At 45.8% G+C, this 11,316-nt stretch overlaps 1 protein-coding gene across 1 annotated transcript; it reads left to right on the forward strand.

The window, feature by feature from the left end:
* Nucleotides 1-440: 440 nt before the first annotated feature.
* Nucleotides 441-10,788, forward strand: TRIM68 (tripartite motif containing 68). The gene is made up of 7 exons (XM_025928976.2): nucleotides 441-532; nucleotides 3,078-3,560; nucleotides 5,221-5,316; nucleotides 6,182-6,442; nucleotides 7,436-7,458; nucleotides 8,033-8,133; nucleotides 8,336-10,788. Exons 2-7 carry the CDS (start codon nucleotides 3,135-3,137, stop codon nucleotides 8,884-8,886), a joined length of 1,458 nt encoding a protein of 485 aa, XP_025784761.1. The 5' UTR covers nucleotides 441-532; nucleotides 3,078-3,134; the 3' UTR covers nucleotides 8,887-10,788.
* Nucleotides 10,789-11,316: the final 528 nt, after the last annotated feature.

Consider the following 11,316-nt stretch of genomic DNA (forward strand, 5'->3'; position numbering starts at 1 on the left):
AACTGCATATGTGTGTCCAGCCCTGCTAAATTGGGTCACAGAACTACTCGTGACTGACCTCATATGCCGCCGACTTTAACACAGAAAACTGGCAAATGAATAGTATTAGGTCCGGTGCTATTACCCAAAAGGAACAAGGCTCGCTGTGAAAAGCCTCTAGTCAGCCGGAAAGGAAGGGTGAGACCGCGAGGTTCCTTAGGACCAGAGTCAGCAGGGCCTGGGGGTCGTCGTTCGCGATTCTCAACCCTTCCACCTGTCCTGGGACTAACTCCTGGGCCCCTTCACAGTTTAAGAGACTCTGAGTGGAAGGAGCCAGAAAAACCCACGTAGCAGAAAAAAAAACACTGGCGCTCCGAGAGCCAACCTCCGATTGGCTAGGATTGTCTCGATCCCTGCCTGTGATTGGTTTCTCCCACTGCGATCCCGGGCCCTGCCCGCCGCTCATTGGCTCCGGTCCTGCGGGCGGAGCCTAGGAGCCGTGGTGGCGAGGCAGAGGAGCTGGCAGCTTTGGGGCCTTCATCTCCGGCCGGCGGTAAGTGTTACGCTGGCTGGACCAGCGGCTCGTGTCGCTGGGGGCACGCAGCCGCGGGAACCTGGCGTCTGTCTACTCTTTCAGTTTCTGCCGCGGGGCGCTAGTCCCGGCTGAGGAGGGAGGTGGGTGACAGCTCTTCCCGTTCTGAAGTCAGCGGTCCTGCAGGCTCACCTTTTTCTGTCCCCACCCGTCCTCATTCCGCGGGCCCTGCCCCGCGTCGTGCAGCCAGGAGGTTACCATCCCCCTCTGCTCCCGAAACCCCGGGGTCACCGCCTCCCTCGCCCTGTCTCAGCTCTGATCCCTCCTCTCGAGGTTTTTCCACGCTCAGCTCTCCGCCCTCAAATGCCTTTCCCAGATTGCCACCCCACCCCCACCCCGGCAAAGGCAAGGTCGAAGCAATTAAACGTTTAATAATTCAACTTTTGTGAAAGAAACTTATGTATAATAAAAAATAAACCAATAAAGCAAGTCTTATGTGGAAGAGCAATAGCTCCCTGCCGCTGTCCTTCTTACAGAGGCCACCACTTTAAACTTTTTCATATTTAGATCTTTATGACTCTGAAGTCTTAAGATATGCTTTGCTGTTTTTTCTTGATTTATTATTTGGATATTTCTTTGCCTTACCTCTCTACTGCCACCATGTTCTCAGTTTTCGATTTCTATTTGCATTCTTCTGTTGATCTTTGTTGCTTTGAATCATAGATAATAACTACTTTTGTGCCAACTTTAGGTGGTAGCTCTCGGTGCCCCTCTGTATTAGATGAGGATATTCCACTTCCAAGCTACTATATATACACTAATTCTTTCATATTGAAAAAATGTTTGAAGCAACTCTTCTTGATGGATATAGTAGTGAACAAAATAAGAGAATATCCTTATCCTCATGAAACTTTTAGTGTGAGAAGTAAGGTGATAAACATATGTGTGTCTGTGTATCAAATGATGTTAAGAGTAGGATCACGGAGAAGTTATTTCAAGCTGCAAAAATAGAAATAACCCTGAAGACATGGGTTCAGGAAAGCGTGGAAGTTTCTCCCTTTGCTTAACTGGGCACAGTTGCTGTTTCAGGGGTGAAGAGAGAGATTCCTATTGGACTGGTGGTGGGGAACCAGGAGAGGCTCTCAGTAGGTGAGTGATTTCACAAAACTAGGTTTTAGGATACTGAATCCCACGGTTTGGCAGTGATACTGGGAGGTAGACAATCAGGAGGCAGGGAGGTCAATGAGAAGGCCTGCAGAGAGCCCTGCAAAATCTACTAACTGCTCCAGTTTCTTCAGGAAGCCTGCTGGACTACCCTAAACCACAGTGATTTCTCTCTTTTGAAATTTTATTCTACCCTGAAGCTAGAGAGGTTAAGTAATTTGCCCAAGATAGAATGGTGGAGCCCAGGGCCAAGCATCTGTAAAAGGAGAACAGTAATATAATGGTTTCTGTTTAGGGTTGTGAAATAAACTGAGTTAATCTGTGTAAAGTACTCAGAAAAGTGCCTGGAGCATAGTGGAAGTGCTTAAGGAGTGTTTGCTGTTTTTATTACTGTATGATATGCTCTCAGTTACCTGACAAATTATAAAAGCATTTTGTGTCTAGGAGCTATTTCCTATACCTACCTGGTTTATTCATTCAACAAATATTTATTCAACAATAATGGCATGGCAGGCACTGTTTAGGCGCTGAGGATACAGCTGTGACTAAGACCAACATGGCTCTTCCCTTTACAGATTCTAGCCAGGAACACACAAACTTCGGAAGTGAACAAACAAATATTGCCTACTGAGCCAAGAGCCTGCCATTGACCATTCAAGTTCCATATTCATATCTGGCCCTGGCAAAAATCTCAGGTTTCTTGCTGGGGTAGTGCCTTCATCAGTGTGGATTTGACTGTCATCAGATGACCTGTGTTTTTATCTTGCAATGGGTGTTATTTCATCTTTGCTTCTAAACATATCACTGAAGGCTGAGGAAAGTGTTTTGTCATCTTAGTGAATATTAGTGCTGGAGAGATGGGCAGAGCTTTAGAGGGTGTGGAGAAAATATTGCTGGTTCCCTTATACTTTACACTTAAATATGCAACACAAGAAAACAAACTAAGCATATAGGCAATGGGCATCTAGTATTATTACCTTTTCTGCACCTTGAAGTATGTATACCTAGGGGTATTTCTGGACTTATTTTGGATACTGAAACATCACATTTTTGGGGACCTTTACCAAGCTCAAGAGAAACAAAGCTGGTTTGGAGAATGTGATTGAAGTAGAATGGGAATGGTCTGGTGAACAAACTCAGAGGAGGGATGACCAAATGAATGAAAACAGAAAACTCCCAATATCCACTCACTTAGTCACCCCAGCTGTCTCTACCATGGTATGAATAATATGACTCAGTCAGAACTTCAGTTGGGAAGGCCAACACTTATTAAATAGGGTCAGTAAAGGATCCAAAGGTGAAAGTTAGCTTTTTTCAATCACTATCCTTTTTGCTGATCCCTTTGTTCTTCAACAGAAGAACATTTTTATCCTGTTATTTTTTTTTTTTCTTTCCTTCTCAGCCTTGACTACCTCTGCCTGGCTTTATTCATGTTCTGAGGAGGGAGTGAGAAGGAGCCATGGATCCTGCAGCATTGGTGGAAGCCATCGTGGAAGAAGTGGCCTGTCCCATCTGCATGACCTTTCTGAGGGAGCCTGTGAGCATCGACTGTGGTCACAGCTTCTGCCACGGCTGTCTCTCTGGACTCTGGGAGGTTCCAGGAGAATCCCAGAACTGGGGTTACACCTGTCCCCTCTGCCGGGCTCCTGTCCAGCCAAAGAACCTGCGGCCTAATTGGCAGCTGGCCAATGTTGTAGAAAAAGTTCGTCTGCTAGGGATGCATCCAGGAATGGGGCTGAAGGGTGATGTGTGTGAGCTTCACAGGGAACAGCTAAAGATGTTCTGCAAAGTGGATGGCCTGATCATGTGTGAGGCCTGCAGCCAGTCCCCTGAGCATGAGGACCACAGTGTTGTGCCTATGGAGGATGCCACCTGGGAGTATAAGGTGGGAGATGGAGGCCAGCCACCCCAGTCTCTCCCCTGCCCCACTCTTGGCTGTCTCTAGATCAAGGACTTGACCAGGAGCCCCAGAGACTAAGTGAGAGCTGATTCCCTTGACTCCTCACACCCACTGATCCTGGGGACCAGATACAGTGAGCCACACCTCTCCTTGCATTTCCTTTCCTCCTGCTTCCACACCCTATCCCCGAGCCTAGCATGGCTTAATGGCTAGCCCAAACATGCTTTCCTTACTGAGAATTTGAAGGAGACCAGTTTGGTTTGGCTGAGGTTCTGAGAGCCTTGAATGAGTTTGGGCATGAAGCTGTCAAGGCCACACCCAGCAAAATCTGCAAATTCCTCTTAGCAATGCCACAAATAATCATTTGGCAATAGTCACCTCAACTCTGTCCTTTATGTACAAAACTGAGGCTTAGAAATTTGAGATCATGATAAATGATTTTAGAGCTGGAAGGGACCATGGCTGAGTCATTTAGGATTAAGTGAGATTATCTAATATTACATTATAAGGCATGTCTGACTTTAGGTTAAATAAGTTAAAGGAAGATCAAAGGCTGGGACTTCGGTCTTCTTGCTCTTCCTCCAGTGTTCTTTCTCCTTTCCCTACTCTTTTTATTTTTTTTCGGGGGGGGGTCATCTCTGTTACACCTGCTGCTCCTTTTCTATAGCTCCCCCCATCAGTTTCCAGCTTTTTGCTCTTTTTCCAGATGCCCATGCTGACATATCTTTATCAGATTCATTATCCCAGTGATTCTGTGATCCACTGATCTCGTACTGGTCTTCTCTTTCTTGAAGTTGAGTTTAGAATGTAAGAGTGTAAAACAAATCTCCTGAATTAGGTGTTTTTCTATGAAAAAATGATTTCTAAAAAATTGGAAGCACTTCCTAGTTCATTTTATTTTGAGTTTTAAAATAGGGAGGCAGTGAAATATTGGCATAGCAGTTAGAGAGCGGAGTTAAATCCCAGCCCACCTATTTACTAGCTGAATGACCTTGGGGAGTTCAGTCACTGAGCCTCAGTTTTCTTATCTACAAAATAGGGATAATACTCAAGGGTTGTGAGCACTAAATATAGGTTTAGTGCTGAAGCCACATGTGGCACCTGGCAAATCTTTAATAAAATGGTTAATATTATGATCAGAACACTTTATGCTTTCCAGCAGTAATCTCTTGTGGTAATATTCTAGGATAGAGCTTCTTACTTTTAATATGTATGTGAACAATTCAGGTTCTGATTCAGTAGGTCAGGGGTGGGGCCAGGATTCTACATTTCTAGCAGCTCCCTGGTAATGTGAATGCTGCTAACCCACATGGACATTACTCCGAATAACAAGGTTTTAAGAGGCTATAGGATAACAAGGCAGATAAGGATAAAAATAGGCATGGATAGGAACGTCCAAGGTTGGAAATGGACCTTTTCTTCTATTTTACAGAAACTTAGAAACTGTGGGAGCTGAAATGGTCAGAGTCCTGCCTCCAATGTCGTCCGGGCAGGAATCGCTGTCCCCCACGCCAACCCCAGGCACTCCCTTTACCTCCAGCGTTCATTCTGCCTGAGGGACACGTGTTTTCCTGCCAATGCTAGGAAGCCTCATTGACAACCTGGGCTGCCTGAAGTGTCCTCATGAGGTTTTTATTTCTTTCAGTGGAAACTCCACGAGGCTTTGGAGCATCTGAAAAAAGAGCAAGATGAGGCCTGGAAGCTGGAAGTTGGTGAGAGGAAGCGAACTGCCAGCTGGAAGGCAGGTTGCCACCTGGGGAGGGGAGACTGTGTGGTCCCTGTGTTTTCCTGGAGCTGGCCTGCGGTAGCCTCCTCATCTGTATGAGGCCAGATGCAGCATTCAAGTCAGAGACCCTGGGGTCCTCCAACCAGCATTCTCTACCAAGTGTGTGGCCTCAGGCAGGCTATGTACCCTCTCAATTTCAGTTTCTTGATAGCGATAAAGGGATGACCTCTGGGTTTGTGTCCTCACATGTGAGAAAGGAAAACTACATAATTCAGGTATGCATAAGTTCACACTGGTAAGATTGATATAATGCTTGGTAATACATTGTTTCTGTTTCACTTTCCCCAGTGAGAGCATATTTACTAAAAGTTAAGTTACTAGAATATTGGATAATCATCCCTGTAATAAGTTTGAGAACCATTAACTACCAAACCGTCAGAACTTTTGATCCACAGGAGGTAACATTGAACCAACCTAAAAGAGCATATTGAATTGATGTAAAATCCATAAGGATCAACACTAACAGTGTAAAGTCACACTGCCTTAGAGACCTAAGAGTAATCCTCCTGGTCATTATTCTGAAGGTAGAATATATTAGTCTGAAAATAGAAAAGAGTCTAGAGCATAGAGTACCAAGATAATATCCTGGGTCCCACTAGGGTCAAGAAGCGTAGTAATAGGGACCCAGAAGCATGTACTGTTGCTCTGGGAACGGAGAGGTAGGAAAATCAGTATCCTTCATCTTGGCTTCTGCAGGGCCTGATAACACAGTTGGTACCAGCACATGCCAGAGTATGTGTGTATGCATGTGCCAGTTCCCTCAGTCCTGGATGGCCCTTACAAGAAGTAGCAGTACTGATTTCTGGTCCTGGCTCTATAGATCCAGGTGGAAACCCGAAAGCAGAGTATCATGTGGGAGTTTGAGAAGTATCGGCGATTATTAAAGAAAAAACAGCCACCAGGTCGGCAACTGGAGGTAGAAGCAGCCGCAGCCCTCACCAGCCTAGAGCAAGAAGAGGGGGAGACCGTGCAAAAACTGGAGCAGAATCGTAATGAGCTCATCCAGCAGAGTCGGGTGCTGTGGGGGATGATTGCAGAGCTGGAAGAGAGGTCTCAGAGGCCTGTCCGCTGGATGCTGCAGGTAAGTGGTGGGTTTTCTTGGGAACTTTGAATGAGAGCTAAAGGTGGCATGGGACTCCAGGAGAGAATTAGCTAGTCTTCACCAGAGCCTGTCAGACATTGATCCCATATACCTTCTCCCCTCTGCTAATGCCTGGCATGACCTTTTGTCACATTGCAGGTAGGGCAGCGCCCAGGCAGCTCTGGCTTCATACCAGTCCTTCCCCTCTGGCCTGAGAGTCAAGGTGGAGCCTGAAGTCAACCAGTCAGCCTTGCTCTCCACCTCCCTTTCCCTTAGAGAAACCCCCTCCCAGGGCTTGGTGTTATCTGGTCCCTCCAAGGAATAGCACATACTCTGGGAATGCAAGCTGGTGCAGCCACTCTGGAAAACAGTCTGGAGGTTTCTCAAAAAAATTAAAAATAGAACTACCCTACGACCCAGCAATATCCCACCCAGGATACAGGTGGGCTGTTTCGAAGGGACACATGCACCCCCATGTTTATAGCAGAACTATCAACAATAGCCAAAGTATGGAAAGAGCCCGAATGTCCATTGATGGATGAATGGATAAAGAAGTTGTGGTATATATATACAGTGGAGTATTACTTGGCAATCCAAAAGAATGAGATCTTGCCATTTGCAACTACGTGAATGGAACTGGAGGGTATTATGCTAAGTGAAATTAGTCAGAGAAAGACAAAAATCATATGACTTCACTCATATGAGGACTTGAAGAGACAAAACAGATGAACATAAGGGAAGGGAAACAAAAATAAAAACATGGAGGGGGACAAAACAGAAGAGACTCATAAATATGGAGAACAAATTGAGGGTTACTGGAGGGGTTGTGGGACGGGGGTGGGCTAAATGGGTAAGGGGCACTAGGGAATCGACTCCTGAAATCACTGTTGTACTATATGCTAACTAATTTGGATGTAAATTTTAAAAAATAAAATTAAAAAACAAAGGGGGAATAGCACATACTCATGTGCTGCATTTTTTTTCTCCTTCTAGGGTATTCAGGAAGTCTTAAACAGGTATGTTCACATCCTTGGAGCTCCAAGGCAGCCCTGTGAAGAATAGTGGGGCCCGACCAGAGGCAGAAGTAGGGAAGAAATGTAGACCCCATACCTACAGAAGAGTGGCTGCTGGTCCATAATCATCTTTCCTTACATTTGCTAAAGAAGCTTTGTTCATCAGCCTTCTTCCTTCTTTGTAGTCAGTCAAATTCATTTCCAGTAGTTCCAATAAGAATTTCAGGTAAAGTTATAAAATATGTAGTCTTAAGTAGGTTGCCCAAGAAGGGAAAAAAGATGTCTCCATTGGTGCTCTAGCCTGGGTATTGGCCTTCCTCCTTTGTGGCACGCTGCTGCCTCTCCCAGCACCCATTACACATCTGACCCTCCCCCAGCACAAAATGTGTTTGTTCTCTCTGTACCACAATCCATTCAGGCTCAGGCAAATAATCATCACATCTCTGCTTTGCCTGTTGTTGCTGTGGAGGGGCACCCCACTGACTGTCCCTGTTCAAGCCCATCTTTCCTGTAGTAAGGGAAGGCCCAGATGGTCCCAACGGTCTTCTGGCCTCAAGGGTCACCACTTCTCTGCCAGGAGCAAGTCTTGGAGCCTACAGCGACCAGAACCAGTCTCCCTCGAGCTAAAGACAGATTGCCGTGTGCCGGGGCTAAGAGAGATTTTGAAGACATACGCAGGTAATGAATACCAGGAAAGGTTATGATGGGCAGTGGGAGGGACCCCTCCTAGAGAAAGAAAATGGTTCAGTGCCCTCTGGATGCCCCAGCTAGCCTCAGTCCCACCCATCTTTGAGAAACCCATGGCTGTGCTCATCAAAGAGACCACACCCGTGCCTTGTGCCATGTGTCAGTGTCACCAACCAGGATCTTTTTCCCCCAGCTGATGTGCGCCTGGATCCAGACACTGCTTATTCCCGTCTCATTGTGTCTGAGGACAGAAAATGCGTGCACTATGGAGATACCAAGCAGAAACTGCCCGACAATCCTGAGAGATTCTACCGCTACAATATCGTCCTGGGCAGCCAGTGCATCTCCTCAGGCCGGCACTACTGGGAGGTGGAAGTGGGAGACAGGTCAGAATGGGGCCTGGGAGTGTGCAAGGAAAATGTAGACCGGAAGGAGGTGGTCTATTTATCCCCCCACTATGGATTCTGGGTGATAAGGCTGCGGAAGGGAAATGAGTACCGAGCAGGCACTGATGAATACCCCCTCCTGTCCTTGCTGGTCCCTCCCCGCCGGGTGGGGATCTTCCTGGATTATGAGGCCCATGATATCTCTTTCTATAATGTGACTGACAATGGCTCCCACATTTTCACTTTCCCCCACTATCCCTTCCCTGGGCGTCTCCTGCCCTACTTTAGTCCTTGCTATAGCATTGGAGCTAACAACACGGCTCCTCTGACCATCTGCTCCCTGGATGAGGAGGACTAACTGAGCCACCATCCTAGCCAGAGGCCTTAGAGTTTTGCCTGGCCCACAGGGGTCTTGGTGAACCTGGCCTCTGACACAGATGCCCTTGAACTAAGCTGAGCCTAGGATCCAGGGAGTCCTTTGCCTGGCTCAGTGGTCTGTTGCTACTTGGCCAAAGTCACTCATCTGAAAAAGTTGAGGCTCAGTCAAATGAGCAGGACACCCCCGTGAGGGAAGTATGACAGGGCTGAGGGTGAGGATCAGAGCAGTTGTGAGATAACCTGTTGGTGTTAAGATTCAGGACTTTGTCCTGTCTGTAGCTCATGCTCTTCTTCCCTGGTCTTCATTGGTGCCATAATTAAGTCAGCGAGGGTTATGAAGTAGATCCAGCCTTCAGGAAACCTTTTGTGTGGGATTTACCAAAAAGCCAAAAGATAATTGTCCGTATCCAGAGCCATATCCAGAGCTGGTTGCTGTGCTAATACCAGTAGAGGATGCTTTGCCTGAGGTTTGCTGCTACTGAGCAACCCATATTTGACCCCAGCTCTCTGACCTCCGAACTAGAGAAATGCATTGCGACACTGCCCAGGCCACGCCTCTCTGAGCACAAGCTGGGAAAATCACTGTATCTCAGACTCTAAGGAGAGGTAGGTCCTGGTCCTGCCCTTTTCTCTGACTCTCAGGATCAGAAAACCTGTGAGCCTTGTTTTTACTTTCACTTTATGGATGGAGAAACTGAAATGGCCTTAATGCAGCAAGTAACTTCTCACAAAACTGTTGAAAGGAGATTGTAAAGATTATAAAGTATCTCTCACATTCGAATGAAACGAGATTGACAAACTCACTTCCGAGGTCACATGCCTGCATATCGTTCATTACATCTGGATCTGAAACATCCCACATGTCTGAAAGATTGTAAGTGTCCTCAATGGGAAAATGGGTATAGTAACTGCATACTCTCCTACCTCACAGGATTGTTGTGACGATCTCCGATCCATCCTATACTTTTGTTCCTTTCTCAGGGACAGAGGAAGGCAAGCCACAGATTCCGCCTGTAGTAGCCTTCCTGCCTCACCTTCTTAACAGCCAGCATCTTTACAGCAGTGTGTTTGTTCCTTAGAGTGTCTCCTGACAATCTCAGCCCGTTAGACAGAAAGGTGCCCATGCCAGTGCCAGACTCTGGGCCACAGTAATATGTTGTGCATCTATTATGTGTTTGCATTTGGATTATAATGGGGACTGTGACATCAGGGTACAGAATGGAAATAATGAAAAGAAAAATGCAAAACGTACACTAGAAAGAAGGCTCAGCCACAAGCTAGTTGGGCTAAAGTTTGGATTTTTCTGTCACCAGTGGAATCTTCATGGCTCTGGTAACTACATAATATTATGCCTTTCTCTTCTCTAAATCTATGACAGAAGGAGAAAAGTAGGAGGTAAGTGTGGGAGAAAAAATAGGATGAGGCACAAAAAGCCAGCTCTGGAGCCATAAGTTATAATGAAAGGGAATGAAACTATATGTCTGGGCTGTTGACCTTAGCGTGACGTGTGTGGCAAAAATAGCTTATTATGGGGCTTAGGAATATGATGTGGGAATGCTTGTGCCTGGAAACCAACTGCAAGGCAAATGTGTAGAAACTATTGACCCTGCTTATAGCAAGGGACCATGATGTGTACATCACATGTTGTTGCCATGATGCTGTAGAAGTCAATGTCTGATATAGTTTAAGTTTGAAGAATTGACTGTTGAGTCAGGATTGGGCAGCAAAGTAGACAGCAGGTCAGGTATAGGCAGAAGTAAAGTAATTCCTGTAATAAAGAGTAGCAGAAATTGTCTTTGTACTTTCATTTTATTGGGTGCTCATGTGCGGAGGAGGTAAAACAGGCTAAAATGGAGAAATAAACTCATATTCTGCCCACCATGCTTCCAAGTCACTCCTCAAGCATTAGCAGAAGGGGAGAAGTTTCCATTCTCTGCTTGGAGAGGAATGAACTAGTGAGTCACAGACCTGGTCTTGGCAAAGGGTTGAGCAGACCTCGTTAAAGAGACCATGTCTTTGTATAGGAGGAATCCCTGGGGAATTGTTTATAGGCTTGAGAAATAGATTTTTAGAAAGTGCTTCCAGTAACATCCATGGATACTTAGCATAAGAGGATAGGAACCAAACCAGTGCTGTTCTTTTACTATGGTTTTATTAGGACAAACCCTGGAAGTCTCTTAGAAAAAGGATTATTAGGAGGTAAATTCATTCAAACCTAGAGTGAATTAAGTAATGGAATGGCTTCATTGGTAACACGCTGTTTTAGGTAGGGTTTTGTTTTTGTTTTTTTTGGTTGCTTGTCAGAAGTACAAGGTTAGATACATTGTTTATTTCATACTGTCTGATTTTTAAGACCAGGCAAGAATATTGAAGTTCTTAAGTGTATGAAACCCTTTCATCTTAGGGCTGT

Source organism: Puma concolor, chromosome D1 (assembly GCF_028749965.1).
Source record: "Puma concolor isolate L17-30 chromosome D1, mPumCon1.1.hap2, whole genome shotgun sequence".
NCBI lineage: Eukaryota > Metazoa > Chordata > Mammalia > Carnivora > Felidae > Puma > Puma concolor.

Coding starts and splice junctions, on each gene's coding strand:
- TRIM68 (XM_025928976.2), top strand. CDS start 3,135: ATGGATCCTGCAGCATTGGTGGAAGCCATCGTGGAAGAAGTGGCCTGT. Junction 3,561..5,220: donor ATGCCACCTGGGAGTATAAG/GTGGGAGATGGA, acceptor TATTTCTTTCAG/TGGAAACTCCACGAGGCTTT. Junction 6,443..7,435: donor CTGTCCGCTGGATGCTGCAG/GTAAGTGGTGGG, acceptor TTCTCCTTCTAG/GGTATTCAGGAAGTCTTAAA.